The 14,291-nt window shown below is 39.7% G+C and overlaps 1 protein-coding gene across 2 annotated transcripts in view; it reads left to right on the top strand.

The window, feature by feature from the left end:
- LOC117500575 (mannosyl-oligosaccharide 1,2-alpha-mannosidase IA) overlaps positions 1 to 14,291 on the top strand; it is a 192,694-nt gene that overhangs the window by 96,452 nt on the left and 81,951 nt on the right. For both annotated transcript variants that reach the window (XM_034153477.1, XM_034153478.1), the window contains exon 3: positions 9,789 to 9,904. In XM_034153477.1, the coding sequence (XP_034009368.1) occupies positions 9,789 to 9,904 (116 nt within the window). The remainder of the gene's footprint in view (positions 1 to 9,788; positions 9,905 to 14,291) is intronic.

Raw genomic sequence — 14,291 nt, 5'->3', positions numbered from 1 at the left:
GTTCCTTAAACCTTCAAATAATACTTGTACAATCTGCCACCTTTACAGCCATAGATTCACTTTCACGTTAAACCAAAAACAGAGAAAATCTTAAACATTGTTGAGTCTAATTTGAGTTCAAAGGCTCTACTTATGCTCTTCTCCACACACATTTCCTATATGCTTGCCAATGTTAAAGTATTTTCTGTCCAAACGAACACATTTCACGTTAATTTCACAAGAAAGGGTGTGCATGACAAGGAAGAATAGACCAAAAGCTGCAAACAAACTCCATAGATTTCCCAATGTTAGCCCTCCTTAAAGCTTCAAAATAAATTACAGTACCTCAGAAGTCAATGAGAAATTGATCCTGCCTCCCTTTGAAAAGTAGTAATCAAGCTGTCTGCTGCAACTAACATAGAATAAACACTGATTGGCTCTAAACTAAAGGATCTTGCTCGCCGTGATTTTATCCGAAGCCTCTGTCTCCGCCGCCTCGTCCTCTGAGGGCTTCATAATGGACTAAATTCATTTAGACTCCGGTTCTAATGTGCCTTGATCTGTCAATTCTCTGTCCCTTCCTTTGTCTTGCAAAGCTAGTGCTATCGCGTTGGAAGGCACAAAGCCCCATTAGATGCAAGTCTTTTAGCAGAGCAGTTTGGCTGTGTGATTACGATAATGGTGAGAATGGAGAGACAGAGGGAGGGATGGGGTGAGACGGGGTGCTATCAGAACTGGTTGCCTCTAATGCTGTCCATGTGGTGCTTTACTGAGAGGTAGGGAGTGAAGCAGTGGGAGTAATACGCACAAAACCGGTAGCCATGGCAGCAAGACAGTCATACAGATGAATCCACACAACGAGGAAGGATTACACTTCGATATCCTGACTCACTAATACTGACTCTGAAGACAAATTGTTGGATTTATTGTTATTTTTCAAACAAAAGTCAGCATTATATAAAGCGCTACAGACAAAGTATATGAATGTAAAATAGATAAACAGCGAATTTCAGTAATACAGGTATCATATAAGATTATAAATAGCTCCAGAAAACGTACAAAACTATGATTAAACTAAAACAGATCACACTTTGGGACGACATGTTTGATGGATTTATATATAAAAGCTAAGAAAAAACGATGTTTCTGTAATTTTGAATCCGATCTTTCATTTTTACATATATAATGTTCTCACTGACCGACCTAAAAAGAGTATCTTTTAATAGGTTACAGTCAGTGTTTTCTACCACGTTCCACCTCCCCTCTTCATCTTCCCCTGGTCCCATCTGGACAGTGGTGCTACATCATTGTCTCACATAAAACATAGTATGCATATTTCTTAAAGGCGGGTCAGCCTTCCTTAGCCCTATGATTTAAGCAATGCTTCTCAGTAAATAGAGCTTTCCAAACATCTCTGTCAGCTGCTCGCTTTCCTCTCTCTCTCTCTCTCTCTCTCTCTCTCTCTCTCTCTCTCTCTCTCTCTCTCTCTCTCTCTCTCTCTCTCTCTCTCTCTCTCTCTCTCTCTTTCTCTCTCTCTCTCTCTCTCTCTCTCTCTCTCTCTCATCTCTCTCTCTCTCTCTCTCTCTCTCTCTCTCTCTCGAACTGCAGTATTACTTGTGATTAGATATCCCCAAAGGTTGATTGGAGGATGTGAGATACTTGCAATTTGTCCAGCGTAAATTGTGCAGTCTTGAGTGAAATCGAGGGTTCAATTGAAGATGTATAATGAGCCCCCATGTATGCCCCCTTGTTCTGCGGAGTAACTGGTAGAGCAGTCTTTACATTGATAATCAGTGGGATTAGATTCCACCTCTTACATCTTGTAGCAGGGATAGGATAGGATCTGGAAGTGAGGATCCTATATTTGCAGCTGCAGAAGAAGGTCTTAGTGCAAGTTCCCTCCGATAGTGGCACTGTCAGTTTCTGCTGCAGTTTCTTTGGACGGTTGCCATAGTGTTTGGGCCAAGCAGTCAGAAATACGTTGTTGTTGAGACGCCTATAAACACAAGCAGCTGTAGATGTATTTATCAAATCCGGGATGAAGCCCAAGTAAACAAACCGTCATTACGTTGGTGGCATCTCGCTTGTAAACATGCACCGTGTAATGTGGGTAAAGGAACTATTATTTACTCTTTTAATCAAAGATGTGTCATGGAGAATATGTACTTCTGTAAATAACCTTGTTCCATGTTTCAAATGTAGTAATTGAACTGATAGTATATTCTCAAAACTTTAACTTTTCAACACTATTTAGCCAAGTTTTGGATAGCCAGGTATCTTTATTTACTTCCAAATAACAAAATCAGCAGCCCCAGCTATAATTTATATAATATTATCAATAAAATAAAAATCTGTAAGCCAATTTTTCACATCAGGAATTCCAGGTGTTTTGAATTTCCTTTCAAAACACCTGGTTATGTAAGTTATGTAATGCTCTTCAATGGATAACAGGGAAAGACATCATGGCTTGGAAATGTGTTGCCATATTTTATAATCTAACAAGTAATGCCAGCTGGGGTTAAACCACTTTCATTGACTGGAAGTCAGACCATAAACAGTCTGTCATCGAACAAAATATATCTTCACTGTTTTAAGCCAAAAGTACTTTTCCCATTGGCTCTATGTATCTGTCGGATTGGCAGCTTTACCAAACGTCTGCATTACATAAAACAAGTCCCTGTTTAAAAAGTTAAAATGTCATTAGGTTGCGCACAAACTTGGCATGATAAGGTTTAAGGGGAAAGATCATGGTTTAGGTAAAAAGATCTACTTTGTTAAAGGTCGTCATGATTACAAGAACATGTGCTAGGTTCACAGTAGGGAAAGATTGTGGTTCTGGTCAGAAGAAACCACTGTTTAAATATGCATGTGTTCCAGCTGATCCTCCCTCCTCACCTATTATTGATTATTCCTGATGTATCTGACATCTGCTCCTCACGGAGACTTAAGGCCCACGGTTGGCATTCAAGCGTTTCCAGAATTGTCCATCTTGATTGACGGACATGACATTTCTCTCCCCTGTTTCTCCTACCTTTTTTCTTTACTCTGCTGCCCACTAACCCCTTTTAAACCCACTCACTCTCCAAACTCCCTTTCTTCTCCCCCAGCAGTGCTCCCTTGACGCTCTCCATCAAAACTCCACTCTCCTACAGAGTCATCTCCTTAGTGCACTTTTTCTTTGCAGCTCTCCGCGTGCCTCGAATAGCAACAGCTAGATATCGTTGACATCACGCAGACGCACCGTCTCGCTAACCCTGTCTCTCTGGTGCCAGGTAGCATTAGCGCTAACAAGATGCTCATTGCCCCTGCGATTGATAATTGGATACTTGCAACCACTAGTAACAGGGCCGTGTAATTAATGTGCATCACAGCGTCTGCATGGATTATATTTACTTTGATGACGTTAACAGGGGGACTTATTGACCCCATGGCTAATATTTTATTCCTTTGGCTGTTTGTGCAATGAGTCACAAGCTAAAAGGAGAAATGTATAGCTCTGATTTAATTCTTGTTTTCCCGAGGGTTTATCAAAACACTCCATCTCTGAAATCTTATTATTCTTATCTAGTTAGCTTTATTGCATCTTTAATGCACTTAGTCAATGGAATTTAAAACAAATATGGGATGGCCTTTCAGGGAGATCAGCGTATATTTAGCATGCACATCGCACAGTTTATGCTGGTTAAATGAAATTAGAGCAGATATGTTGCCTCTGAAGCATCCCCCGAGGGATGAAATAAAAGAGTGGTTTATCAGAGTGTGATGTATGTGTGTACGTTTAGAAAGAAGAGAGGAGGAGAAAGCCAGGCCTGTAATATCACAACACACAGACTTGCTGCAGTGAGTGATTGATCATGCGGACTCTGGCCGTCTAATGTAACCCCCCGACCGACGATGACTGGTCTGTGATAGCCATGATAAATGAACATCCAGCAGCCAATGTCTCACTAATGGCTTTCCATGTGTTCTGCTTGACTACACACACACACACACACACACACACACACACACACGCACACGCACACGCACACGCACACACATTATACTCATTCCTGTGCACACTTAATTTATACTTTCTAATATGGATGCTCAGAGGACATGCATGACGCTCACACTTTGAGCTGTGAGAATATAATTAAATCAAATGAATGTTCTAAGCTAATGTTTGACAGGGCTTATGGTAATATGTTAATGTTGGTTAATTACTGGTTTCTGTACTTCCTGCCTTTCTCTGAACTCCAGTTCTGACCCGAAACCTGCCTGAGTTGATATTGTACTTCAATGGTGTGAATTCTCTTACACATTTCCATATAATCAAATGACCAAAAGCAATTTACATGCAGTGAATGTGGGGTCTGGGGCCCTCAGGGCTTTGGCCTGCTTTGCCCAGTTGGAAATGTAGCCTTGTTCTGTGGAAAGTATTTCATTAAGAATATTTTGATACTATCTTTACTTTTTGTAGGTAGCTTTGATAGGCTCTGAGCCAAGTAAATAAGTGCCATCCCAAGACTACCCTCAATGTGATGCATCAATTATTTCCATTCTCTCCTATCGTTAAAACATTGTCTGATTCATCCCAAGTATGTAAATAATTATCAAAATGTATGTATTACTAGAAAACATCATAGTGTTTGTTGATGTTATGTTTTTAGGGAGACCATCTGTCCCATTTTCGTGAACGTGTTATCTAATACCTTAAGGGAATATCTTCAAATGTGTTGTACGTCCACTTGGACTTAAGGATCAACTGATCTTATGGACACAATCATTTGGACAGACATGGATTAAACCACATCTTGACAGGTTGGCGCAGGCATACAAACCCAGGGCTGTAATTTAAGAATTTTCCAGCCCTACTAAGCATTAAATATGACGCCGTTACAGAACATATTAGAATGCATATGAAATCCATAAAGCATGTCAGTGTGTGCATGTTTATCAATCTTTATAAATACACATTAGAATACACCTATTTCCGCCGTGTCAAGAGGATCCCTCTGGGCTATTTTCATTTGTTGCAAATGGCTTCAGAGATAAATAGGGTCTTAGACCACGGAGGCTGAAGAAGAACACCATGATGGATTGATCCGCTCCATCTATCCTCAGAGCGAATCAATCATCTTAGCTTTTGGTGCTGTTTTCAATAGGAATTTTCCACACTTGGCTGCTTCGCCCGCAGCCACAAAGAGCTACCCTGAGGTTGGATAAGTGCAAGTGCATGAGATATCTGAATACTCTCTTTCTCTCAGTTGTCACAGTCACTATTTGTAATCGAAATGAGATGGGGCTGCTACGTAAGCAAAAAATAAAAATCCATTATAATATAATACAGTCAAAGTTTGAGTTACATCGAGAGATATGCTTGATGTTCTTGCTCTGTACCAGTAGCAGAAGCAGGGGGTCTTTCTGTGCGTACAGTACAGTGCACAGCTCACACTGAGCAGATGGTCCTCTACAGTTATGCAGACTACATGTGTCCTGCTTCAGGCTAGCACTGCCCTCTCGCTGACAATATGAGGTGAACTGCCAGAAGTCAAAGTACAGCAGATGAGATTTCAAAGGGAGGGGGTGTGTGGTAAATTCAATCTGAAAAAGTCAAAGCCATGGCACGGAAACCTTGTCAGGAATAACAAGCTTGGTATGGGATACTGTAACAGAATCAGGAAAAGTTAATGAGAAGAAATGACTTGCTAGTAATGTAATATGACTTAACGAATGTGTTGGACGGTGCAGAAAGCTTTACACTGTTTCTCTCTGCCTCTGAGACTAAATATAGTCTGGGATTTATGGCCCAACGCATATGGCACCCATAACCCAGTCAAGCCAAGTCATTGATCCCTGCCCCACATGGCTTTTGGAATCCGTGCTAACCTCATCAGATAATCCATGAAGCTGTGGAGATTAGGCTAAAGGTCAGCAGTGATGAGAGCTTTGGCCATACAGTTAATAATGTACCGGTAGCTACACATACTATATGAACTGCATGGCTTGTAGAGTGGATACTGAAAACTATTTAAGGGGTAAAATGAGTGGGGTTAATTTTAGAAACAGTTTATTATGTTATGTTTATCTGTTTCACGACATGAAAGCAGCATCAAAGAACAAATAATAATTTGAGGCATTGATTCAGCAAAAAGGCAAAATTCTATATCTACTAGGGCTGCTCGATTATGGCAAAAATCATAATCTCGATTATTTGGGTCAATAATTGATATCACGATTATTAAAAACGATTATCCATTTACTTTGAAAACATACATTTATTGAAAAAATGAACAGTATATTTCTAACAGTTGATTACCCTGAACTTTAAGTATAATTCAACTGAAAAACCAATAAATAAAATATCTTTTGAAAAAAATTAAAAAGAAAATCGTTTTATTTCGATTATGTTGTTTTCATAATCGTTGCAAGCCAAAATCGTAATTGCGATTTAAAATACGATTAATTGAGCAGCCCTATATCTATGGCATTTGGGCATTTTGTTCAGAAACAAACAGGGTAATGATGTCACATTGGGCTTTGGGGGATTAAGGTTGCCTTTTTTCAGTTTTCTCTGACATTTTATAGACCAAACTTCAGTAACTGAATAATAAAAGAAAAAAGGTACAGCCTTTAAGATGCCCTATAATGTTTTTGGGGGTTTTCCTTTCCTGTAGTGTGTTATATATATGTTTGTGCGCTTGTAAATGTTCTGTGAAGGCCATTTGAGTTATTTGTCTTCTTCTGTAACATACTGTAGTGACAGCAGGTAAACACGTCACAGAAAAGGCACAGAATATAATTATGAACCTAAAAATGACCAAAATATGACCCCTTTAAATAATGTTGTACACCAAAGCAAGTGGAGTTTTGTGGCCCAAAGCTATGGTTAGCGTTTTGCATGTTTGGCAATCTTCAATAACTTGTGATATAACTGCAGACTTTGATGTGCCAGCTTGCTGTGTGGTTGCATCAGATCAATCCAGCCATCTACTGTAAACAGTGTTATTCACGGGAATGAATTCAATATTTGACATCACCTCTCATTTAACCAGGTCAACTTCCACACGGTTTTTTTTCTAGTCATCTTCGACATGAGCCCCGAAGCATTCAAAGTATCATCTAGTCACAGTTTCTTGTTATTAAACTTCCAAACTACAATTTGCCTTTCATCTATTTTTACTATATTTCATTAAGGATAATGTTTTTTCCTTTGTGCCGAGCTTTCTCTAATAGGTTGAGCTGCATTTGCATAATGTTTGGTCATATCAGAATGAAAAAAGGCCATGCAAAGTCTCATCAGGCCACCAGCATGGAATAAACACCACTTAGCATTTCTCATTTAGTTTCTAAAAATAAGAAAGGCATATAAAGGAGATTTATTAAGAATGCACATAACTGCACACACAATATTTTACACAGAGTGCAACATGTACTCAGCACATACACTAGTGTGTAATCCAGGAGCAGCTGCTAAACACTAGCTATTATCTTTGTGTACCAGTTATTTTTCTCCCCTCTGGTGGTTGATTCCTAAATGACTCGACTTTCATCATACAGTACAGTGACTGATGCTTTGTAGCTGACGCTTTTCATCTATTAGTGAAGATGCTTTTCATCTGGGCCACACAGCTGAGTATTCTCATTCTACATCACGGCAGCAATTACTGAAGATCTACTCATGAGAGACTTTCATGTTTGACTTTTTATCTCAGATGCTGTCAAGATACTGTTGCTAATGAGAACATTAAAGCTTTGGGGTTAAATCTGAGCACTTATCTACCTTCAAATAACTTCTGTGACAGTCAAGTAACTAATGAAATGTCAGCTTTTTATTGTACTCACCTTCATTTGACATATTTGACAACACAAATCTGTTCTTAGCATTTTGGAAAGTCTCTACAAAAGAGACACCGTCTGGGTGGGTTTGTTTGAAATGTTGTAGCTTAGCATCACTGTGAAGCTCTGTCAAAACAAATTCAGTAAAAGACAACATGCTCTTTGAACTTTATGAGTTTGCAGCTTTCGCTAAACAGCTTAAAGACATTTTACATTTATGTAGTGAATGTGGAATGAGATAAAAGTTGTTGGGAACGACACCAGTGGGAAAAAACAGCTGGTAACACAGATTAAACTTTCCGTTGCAGTTTAACAAGAGATTGTCTTTGTGTCTTCCCAAATGTTTTACTTTTTTCGCTTTACACACCCCAAAATAGTGGGAGAAAATATACATTTGACCTCTAACATTTAGCTTTTAGCAGTATGTTGTAAACACCTACCCAGGGTGTCCGCGGGGTCTTAAAAAGTATTAAAAGTTGCTAAATCAATTTAGCGAAAATTAAGGCTATTAAAAAGTATTAAACGGCATTTTCCAATGTATTACATTTTGTAGCTTGTTTTCAATAAGTATATAAATTGTCCAAAGAGATTGTATTCTACAGTTTGCCTGAATGTATTCATTGCGTAGGTGTGCAGTGTGATTCTGTGTAGTTTATTTATGGCATCCCGTTGGATTTGACGTCATCTGAACAGGACATCGCACGCTCACTGCTTGATAGCGCGCGAAGGCCCGTTTACGCCGGTTGTTAAACAACATCGTTATGGGGAAATGCAAGTCTGCGTCCAAATGGTTGGAAGATAAGGAGGAAGGACAATCAATACTGAATATAGTAAATGTGAGGTAAAGTGTGTCGCCAATGTAACCGGTTAAAACTCGAAGTGACGATGAGGTCTTAAAATGTATGGAAAGGGTCTTAAAAAAGGTCTTAAAAGGTCTTACATTTGACTTCAGGATTCCTGCATATACCCTGCCTACCGTAATAAATGGTAAAACGCTATTATTATAAAACAGCATTAAATAGTGGTATTTACTGAATCTGTCAACAACTTTAAGACATATGCCAACAACTAATCATCATAATATATTTACACGAATGTTATACTGTGATTTAAAGGTCCCATGTCATGGCCATTTCTACTGATCATAATTCCATTGTTGAGGTCTACTAGAATAGATTTACATTGTTCAATTTTCCAAAATCACATTGTTTCCTCATACAGCATCTCTGTATAGTATGTGTATTCACTCTCTGTCCTAAATGCCTTGTTGGAGCTCCTGATCCCCCCTCCCTATGAGCCCACTGTGCTCTGATTGGTCAGCTCGCCCACTCTGTTCTGATGAGTCCACCACCGTTACAGCGGAACATCAGTGATTATGTGTTACAATGGCATTGGCAACCAGAAAATGACACCAGTATTGACAAACAGATGAGAATGCTGCGTGGGGTCTGGGTGCCGTGTTGGCGGGACGTTGCGGGGCTCGCTGCTCCGCCCTTTGAGGCGCGAGGAGCGGACAGTGTGAGCTGGGTTACTGGTGTCGTTTCCTGGGTGCTGCGTGGGGTCTGCGAGACAGCGAGACACAGCAGAACTCAGCCTGAGCACAGACACACACTCAGCCTGAGCTCAGAGTGTGTGTGTACGGAGCTCTGCGCAGCACCGCGGCTGAGAAAAGATAAGACTGTGTGTGCGGAGCACAGGGTGTACTTTGAGGGTTTGTGACTTGCAGACCGTCTACATAAAAAGCTACATAACACACAAGGGGACGGGTAATAACCGGAAAAGCATGTCATGGGACCTTTAAAGCATTTACAAAGAACATCAGAGGTTGTTTTACACAACTTCTAGAAACCACATTTGCCTATATATGATTGCACGTGTGATGTTATGGTTGTAAAATAAAGAGTTTTATAAGGAGTTAAAACATGTCTCTTGAGCCAAGCGACTCTTTTTAAACGGGCACTAAATCAGTTCTCTTGTTTGTTTTTCAGGCGGCCTCAAAGGAGCCTCCATCATCGACTCACTGGACACACTTTACATTATGGGACTGATGGAAGAATATAACGATGCCAAGGAGTGGGTGCAGACCAGCCTGGACCTAAACTCGGTAAGAAACCCTATTTCTTTCATGTAGTTGGACACATTTATTATTTTGGCCATTCACCGCTCTTTTATGTCTGAGTTAGCTCAAGGGTAGCCACTATATTAGCATAATGAAGTTTTCAGCAGTGGCCCTGCGTGGTGGATCGATTTGAAGCAGTGCCTTTGTGCTTCAGCTCCAACATTGTGTCCAGTGTGTTTGACAGTTTTCCAAAGCTCAGGACATTCTTGCAGGAATCAAAAGCTTCCTGTGTGGTCACCGGCCACGCCGTGTTACCCTCTGATGGGATTCTCCCCCCCTCTGAAGGGTCTCCGTGGGGCAGAAAATGTGATAAATAAAAGAAAGAGAGCAAAGAAGGAGTTAAAGGGAAGTTTCTTTTAGATGGAAAAAATTGAGTGAGAGAAGAGGCAAATAAGGACATGGCTCTTTTATTGAGTCTGTAATTATGGTGTCAGGAACAGCTGAGGGTTGCCAGGTCTGAAATCAGGTTGGGATTGAGAGGAAGCCGCAAAGAGTGCCAACCAGGACAAGTTTTTGTGAAGTTTGTTGCTAACAGTTTGTCTGTGGTTTTGTAACTGACGGAGATTACTTCTCGGTCATGTTGTCACCAGGTTTTATAATGTGTGCTTTGCATAATGTTGTGTAATTACACAACGCTTTCAAACTGTAGACGCTAGGCAATAATTACACCAATTCACTGCCTGTTATGACAAGGTGCTAGATGCTTTCCATTCAAACACATTTGTTTGCTGACTAAATATTCCTTAATTAGAATTTGAAAACACCTATTTATTTCTGGTTTATTGTTAATAAAAAAATCCTGTCATGTGGGGCATAGTGTGCCTGAAGCCCCCAGTACATTTGAACAGCACGCCATTGTTTGTGGAAAGATATAATCACGCCGACAGTTTTGCATGCATATTTATTCCACTGGGATGCAGCCCCAGTATATCATCAGGGCTAAAGCACACTAAGAATCTGTTTATTATGAGCTTTTATCTCGTGGAGCTCAGCAACTTCTTGATTACCGCCACTTTTGAGGCCATAAATAATCCACTGTGCGCCCTAACATCAAAGGAAACCCTCATAAACCCTCAGTGTCTATGCTTCTAGCTCATGGCACCAATGTAAACACACAGTCAAACACACACACACACACACACACACGCACACACACACACACACACACGCACACACACACGCACACACACACACACACACACAGAGAGATGATAACACTTAATTGTTACATCAATTTGAACATTTAACACATTTAACATAACATCATAATCACAAGAAACAATATATTCAAAATCCTTTAATGTGCATTTGATCTGGGATTAAGGTCCATATTTTATTTTAGGTTTAACTGATTCGCAAAAGAGTGATTCAATTCATTAAATCATTGAGCTCTGTTTCTCCCATTTCATAGTAGCAATTTGTACCCACTGTTTTAGGCCATAGTTTGGATCAGACACAATGTTGTTGATATGTTTTCACAGTCGGTTTACTCATAGAGTGTCTCGAGGAGCAGATATCTTTCTCCTGCAGAGGACTATTAACTTTGAGAGGAGCTGCTGGCTGCGGCAGCGTGTGAGGGAAGAGGGCCAGTAATGGCAGCGGCTGAAAAGAGCCACACTGTCAGCCATCATAAAGACAAGCAAACACAGATTTACACTTCACTCTGCACTTCGTCACGGGTGTGATCTGCAATAATCCTTCAACCTCAATCATGTGCCTTGAGCCGTGGTCTCCTGGGGTCACGTCCTTCACACTCCACTCTTCAATCTTGGCCAAATTTGATATTTTATGGGCAAATCATTTCATGTTTTAGTGGAGAGGCTGTTTTCTGTCTTGAAAGATGTGATTAGAAGTCATGTTTTTTTTCAAATCTAGTGACGACATCTTTGGGCAGCAGCCAAGTATGAGCTTCTCTCCTCCTCCCTGAAAAATAAATCAGGCAGTTTTACAGTAATTCCAGTTTATTTATCCATATTTATGAATTTGATACGGCAGCTTTTTGCCAGCATGGTGAATGATTCATTATTGATCTTTGTACAATGGTGACAGACAGATAGATGCGAGGCTGTATTACACACTTACACATACTCTCTTACCCGTCTACTGTAAACAGAAGTGATGCTTTTAGATATCAGATAACTGCAACACCTCAAAGACGCCGCAGTCTACTTGACGAACATGTATACAGGATATTATCGTTTTGAAAGGGAACTACCAATTGCAGTATGGACTTTCCAAAATGTGCTTCAGATACACAGATTGTCAGATGCACTTGGTAAAGGTTCACCCAGCTTGCCAAGAGCATACGGACATTTTCTGATGTCCTAATTGTATCAAATTACCACTTACGGATATGCATACAGTATAAAAGCAACTACTAGAGAAATGTACCATCTGAAGTCATAACATTTTTGTTATTTAAACCCACAGTACAGCCATTCCTGCTCATTTTAATGAAGAAAGATAGATATTTTTAAAAGATTCACATTTCAACTAATGGGTAAGCCAGAAGCGAGCCACATATTTTAAAACCATGTGCCACGTGAACAAATTACATTTTTTGAAATGTGTCTTACAACTTTAAAACCAACAACAAACTCCTGATGAGATCCTGAGTAGCTGCTGAACACTTAGTACAGCCTTCTCTGGCGGCAGAGCCAATTACCGAGACAAAAGCAGCTCAGATTGTCTCAGGCACTGCCAGCTTTTGGCACATTTTTCTAAAGCTGTTGTTGCACAAAGCTTAAAGAAAGTAGTGGACGTTGTCGCCGTTTGTTTGCATTATGGGGTTTTGAAAAGAGGGTGACATGCTTGGTAGCTCTATTATCAGAATCTTCTATTAACAGTTTGGTCAGTGCTTGACTTCTACATGTAAATGATGATCCAGCTTGTCCTCTGGCTGGTCATCAGACCTGATCACATTTGAGATAGTAAGTGATGAAGAGTAATTAAAGAGGCGTGTGGCGCAGTGGATAGAGCCTTGGTGTTGGGATAAGGGGGGTCACAGGTTCAAACCCCACTGCAGTCAGCATGTCGTTGTGTCCCTGGGCAAGACACTTCACCCCAAATTGTTCCTGTGGGGATTGCCCACAGTATTGAGTATGTAAGTCGCTTTGGATAAAAGCGTCTAACAAGTAACATATAATGTAATGTAATGTAATGTAATGAAGACTCTAATATATTCCCGCAAGTTGCCTCACAAATCTTGATAATCCTTTAGACCCCTTCTTTCTCTCGCTGTTATTTCTACTCCTTCCATTTCAGTAATTGTCTGGTTCAATACTTTTCAAGACTGTATTAGATTAGGGTTCAATAAAGCACACAATGGGAACAGATCACACTCATATTTGTACCCACTCTTAGGACTTTCACCTGCTTGCTTTCATCGCTTGAAGTTTAAATACACACATATAGGCAGAGGAGGAGCTCTGAACTTAATGATCTCTGCATTTATGACAGTTTTATTGGATTTGAAGAGGGACAAGTGGTTAAAAGTAATAACAGGCAGAATAAAAACAAATATTACCTGCATTGTTACAGGTCACTGCCCCTAAGGAGGACTCCATCCCTCAGGGGTCCAAGGAGACATTCATCCAACCACAAGATGTATGATGGAGGGGAAAAGAGGAAATAATAACAGAGGCGAACATTATTTTATTCCACAACCAACTCCTTTTTTAGTCTTTCATTCACTCATAAACACAACTTATCATCTTGGCAGGCAGGCAAACCACCAGGCTCATTGGTTCATCTTTGGCAGTCGTATAATTGAATGAACTGGAAAGAGTGCAAAGTACATCGTCAACGCACATTTGTTTGAATGTATACACACAAGGTTTTCTGACATGACTGTATTTGTCAGGCCGGCTGTACAGATCATTTGGGTACACAGAAAAACTATGATTTAAAGTTCGCTCTTTAGGAAACATTTTAAAGATGAGAAACATTTTGTTCTTCAAACAACGGTTTTAGAGTCTGTTTTGTTGGAAATATTGAGCGCAGAGATTTGCCTTTGATATGATTATACGGTCATTTGTGCTGGTTTTATTAGTCTGTAATCAATTAGTCCAAATTACAATTAGCAGCTTTTTTAATAATTGCTCTTTTAACGTCAATTATGAATTGTAGGTTAGACAAAACAAGTCATTTGAATATGAAAGCTGACTTTCTTTTGTAAATGTTTTAATTACATTTTTGATATATTTTTTAGACCAAACACTTAATCATTCAGTCTGTGTATGCAGTTTCATCTTTAATGAGGATAATTGTTAGTTTATGCTATTACTGCTTTTATGGATGTTATCACCCTCACTAAAGAAGGTTATTATCATCAAACAATGTTTTATTCATGAGTACAATATTTTCACCTTGA

This window comes from Trematomus bernacchii, unplaced genomic scaffold, assembly GCF_902827165.1.
Source record: "Trematomus bernacchii unplaced genomic scaffold, fTreBer1.1, whole genome shotgun sequence".
In the NCBI taxonomy this organism is placed as follows: domain Eukaryota; kingdom Metazoa; phylum Chordata; class Actinopteri; order Perciformes; family Nototheniidae; genus Trematomus; species Trematomus bernacchii.
This window is presented reverse-complemented; position numbering and strand designations above follow the sequence as displayed.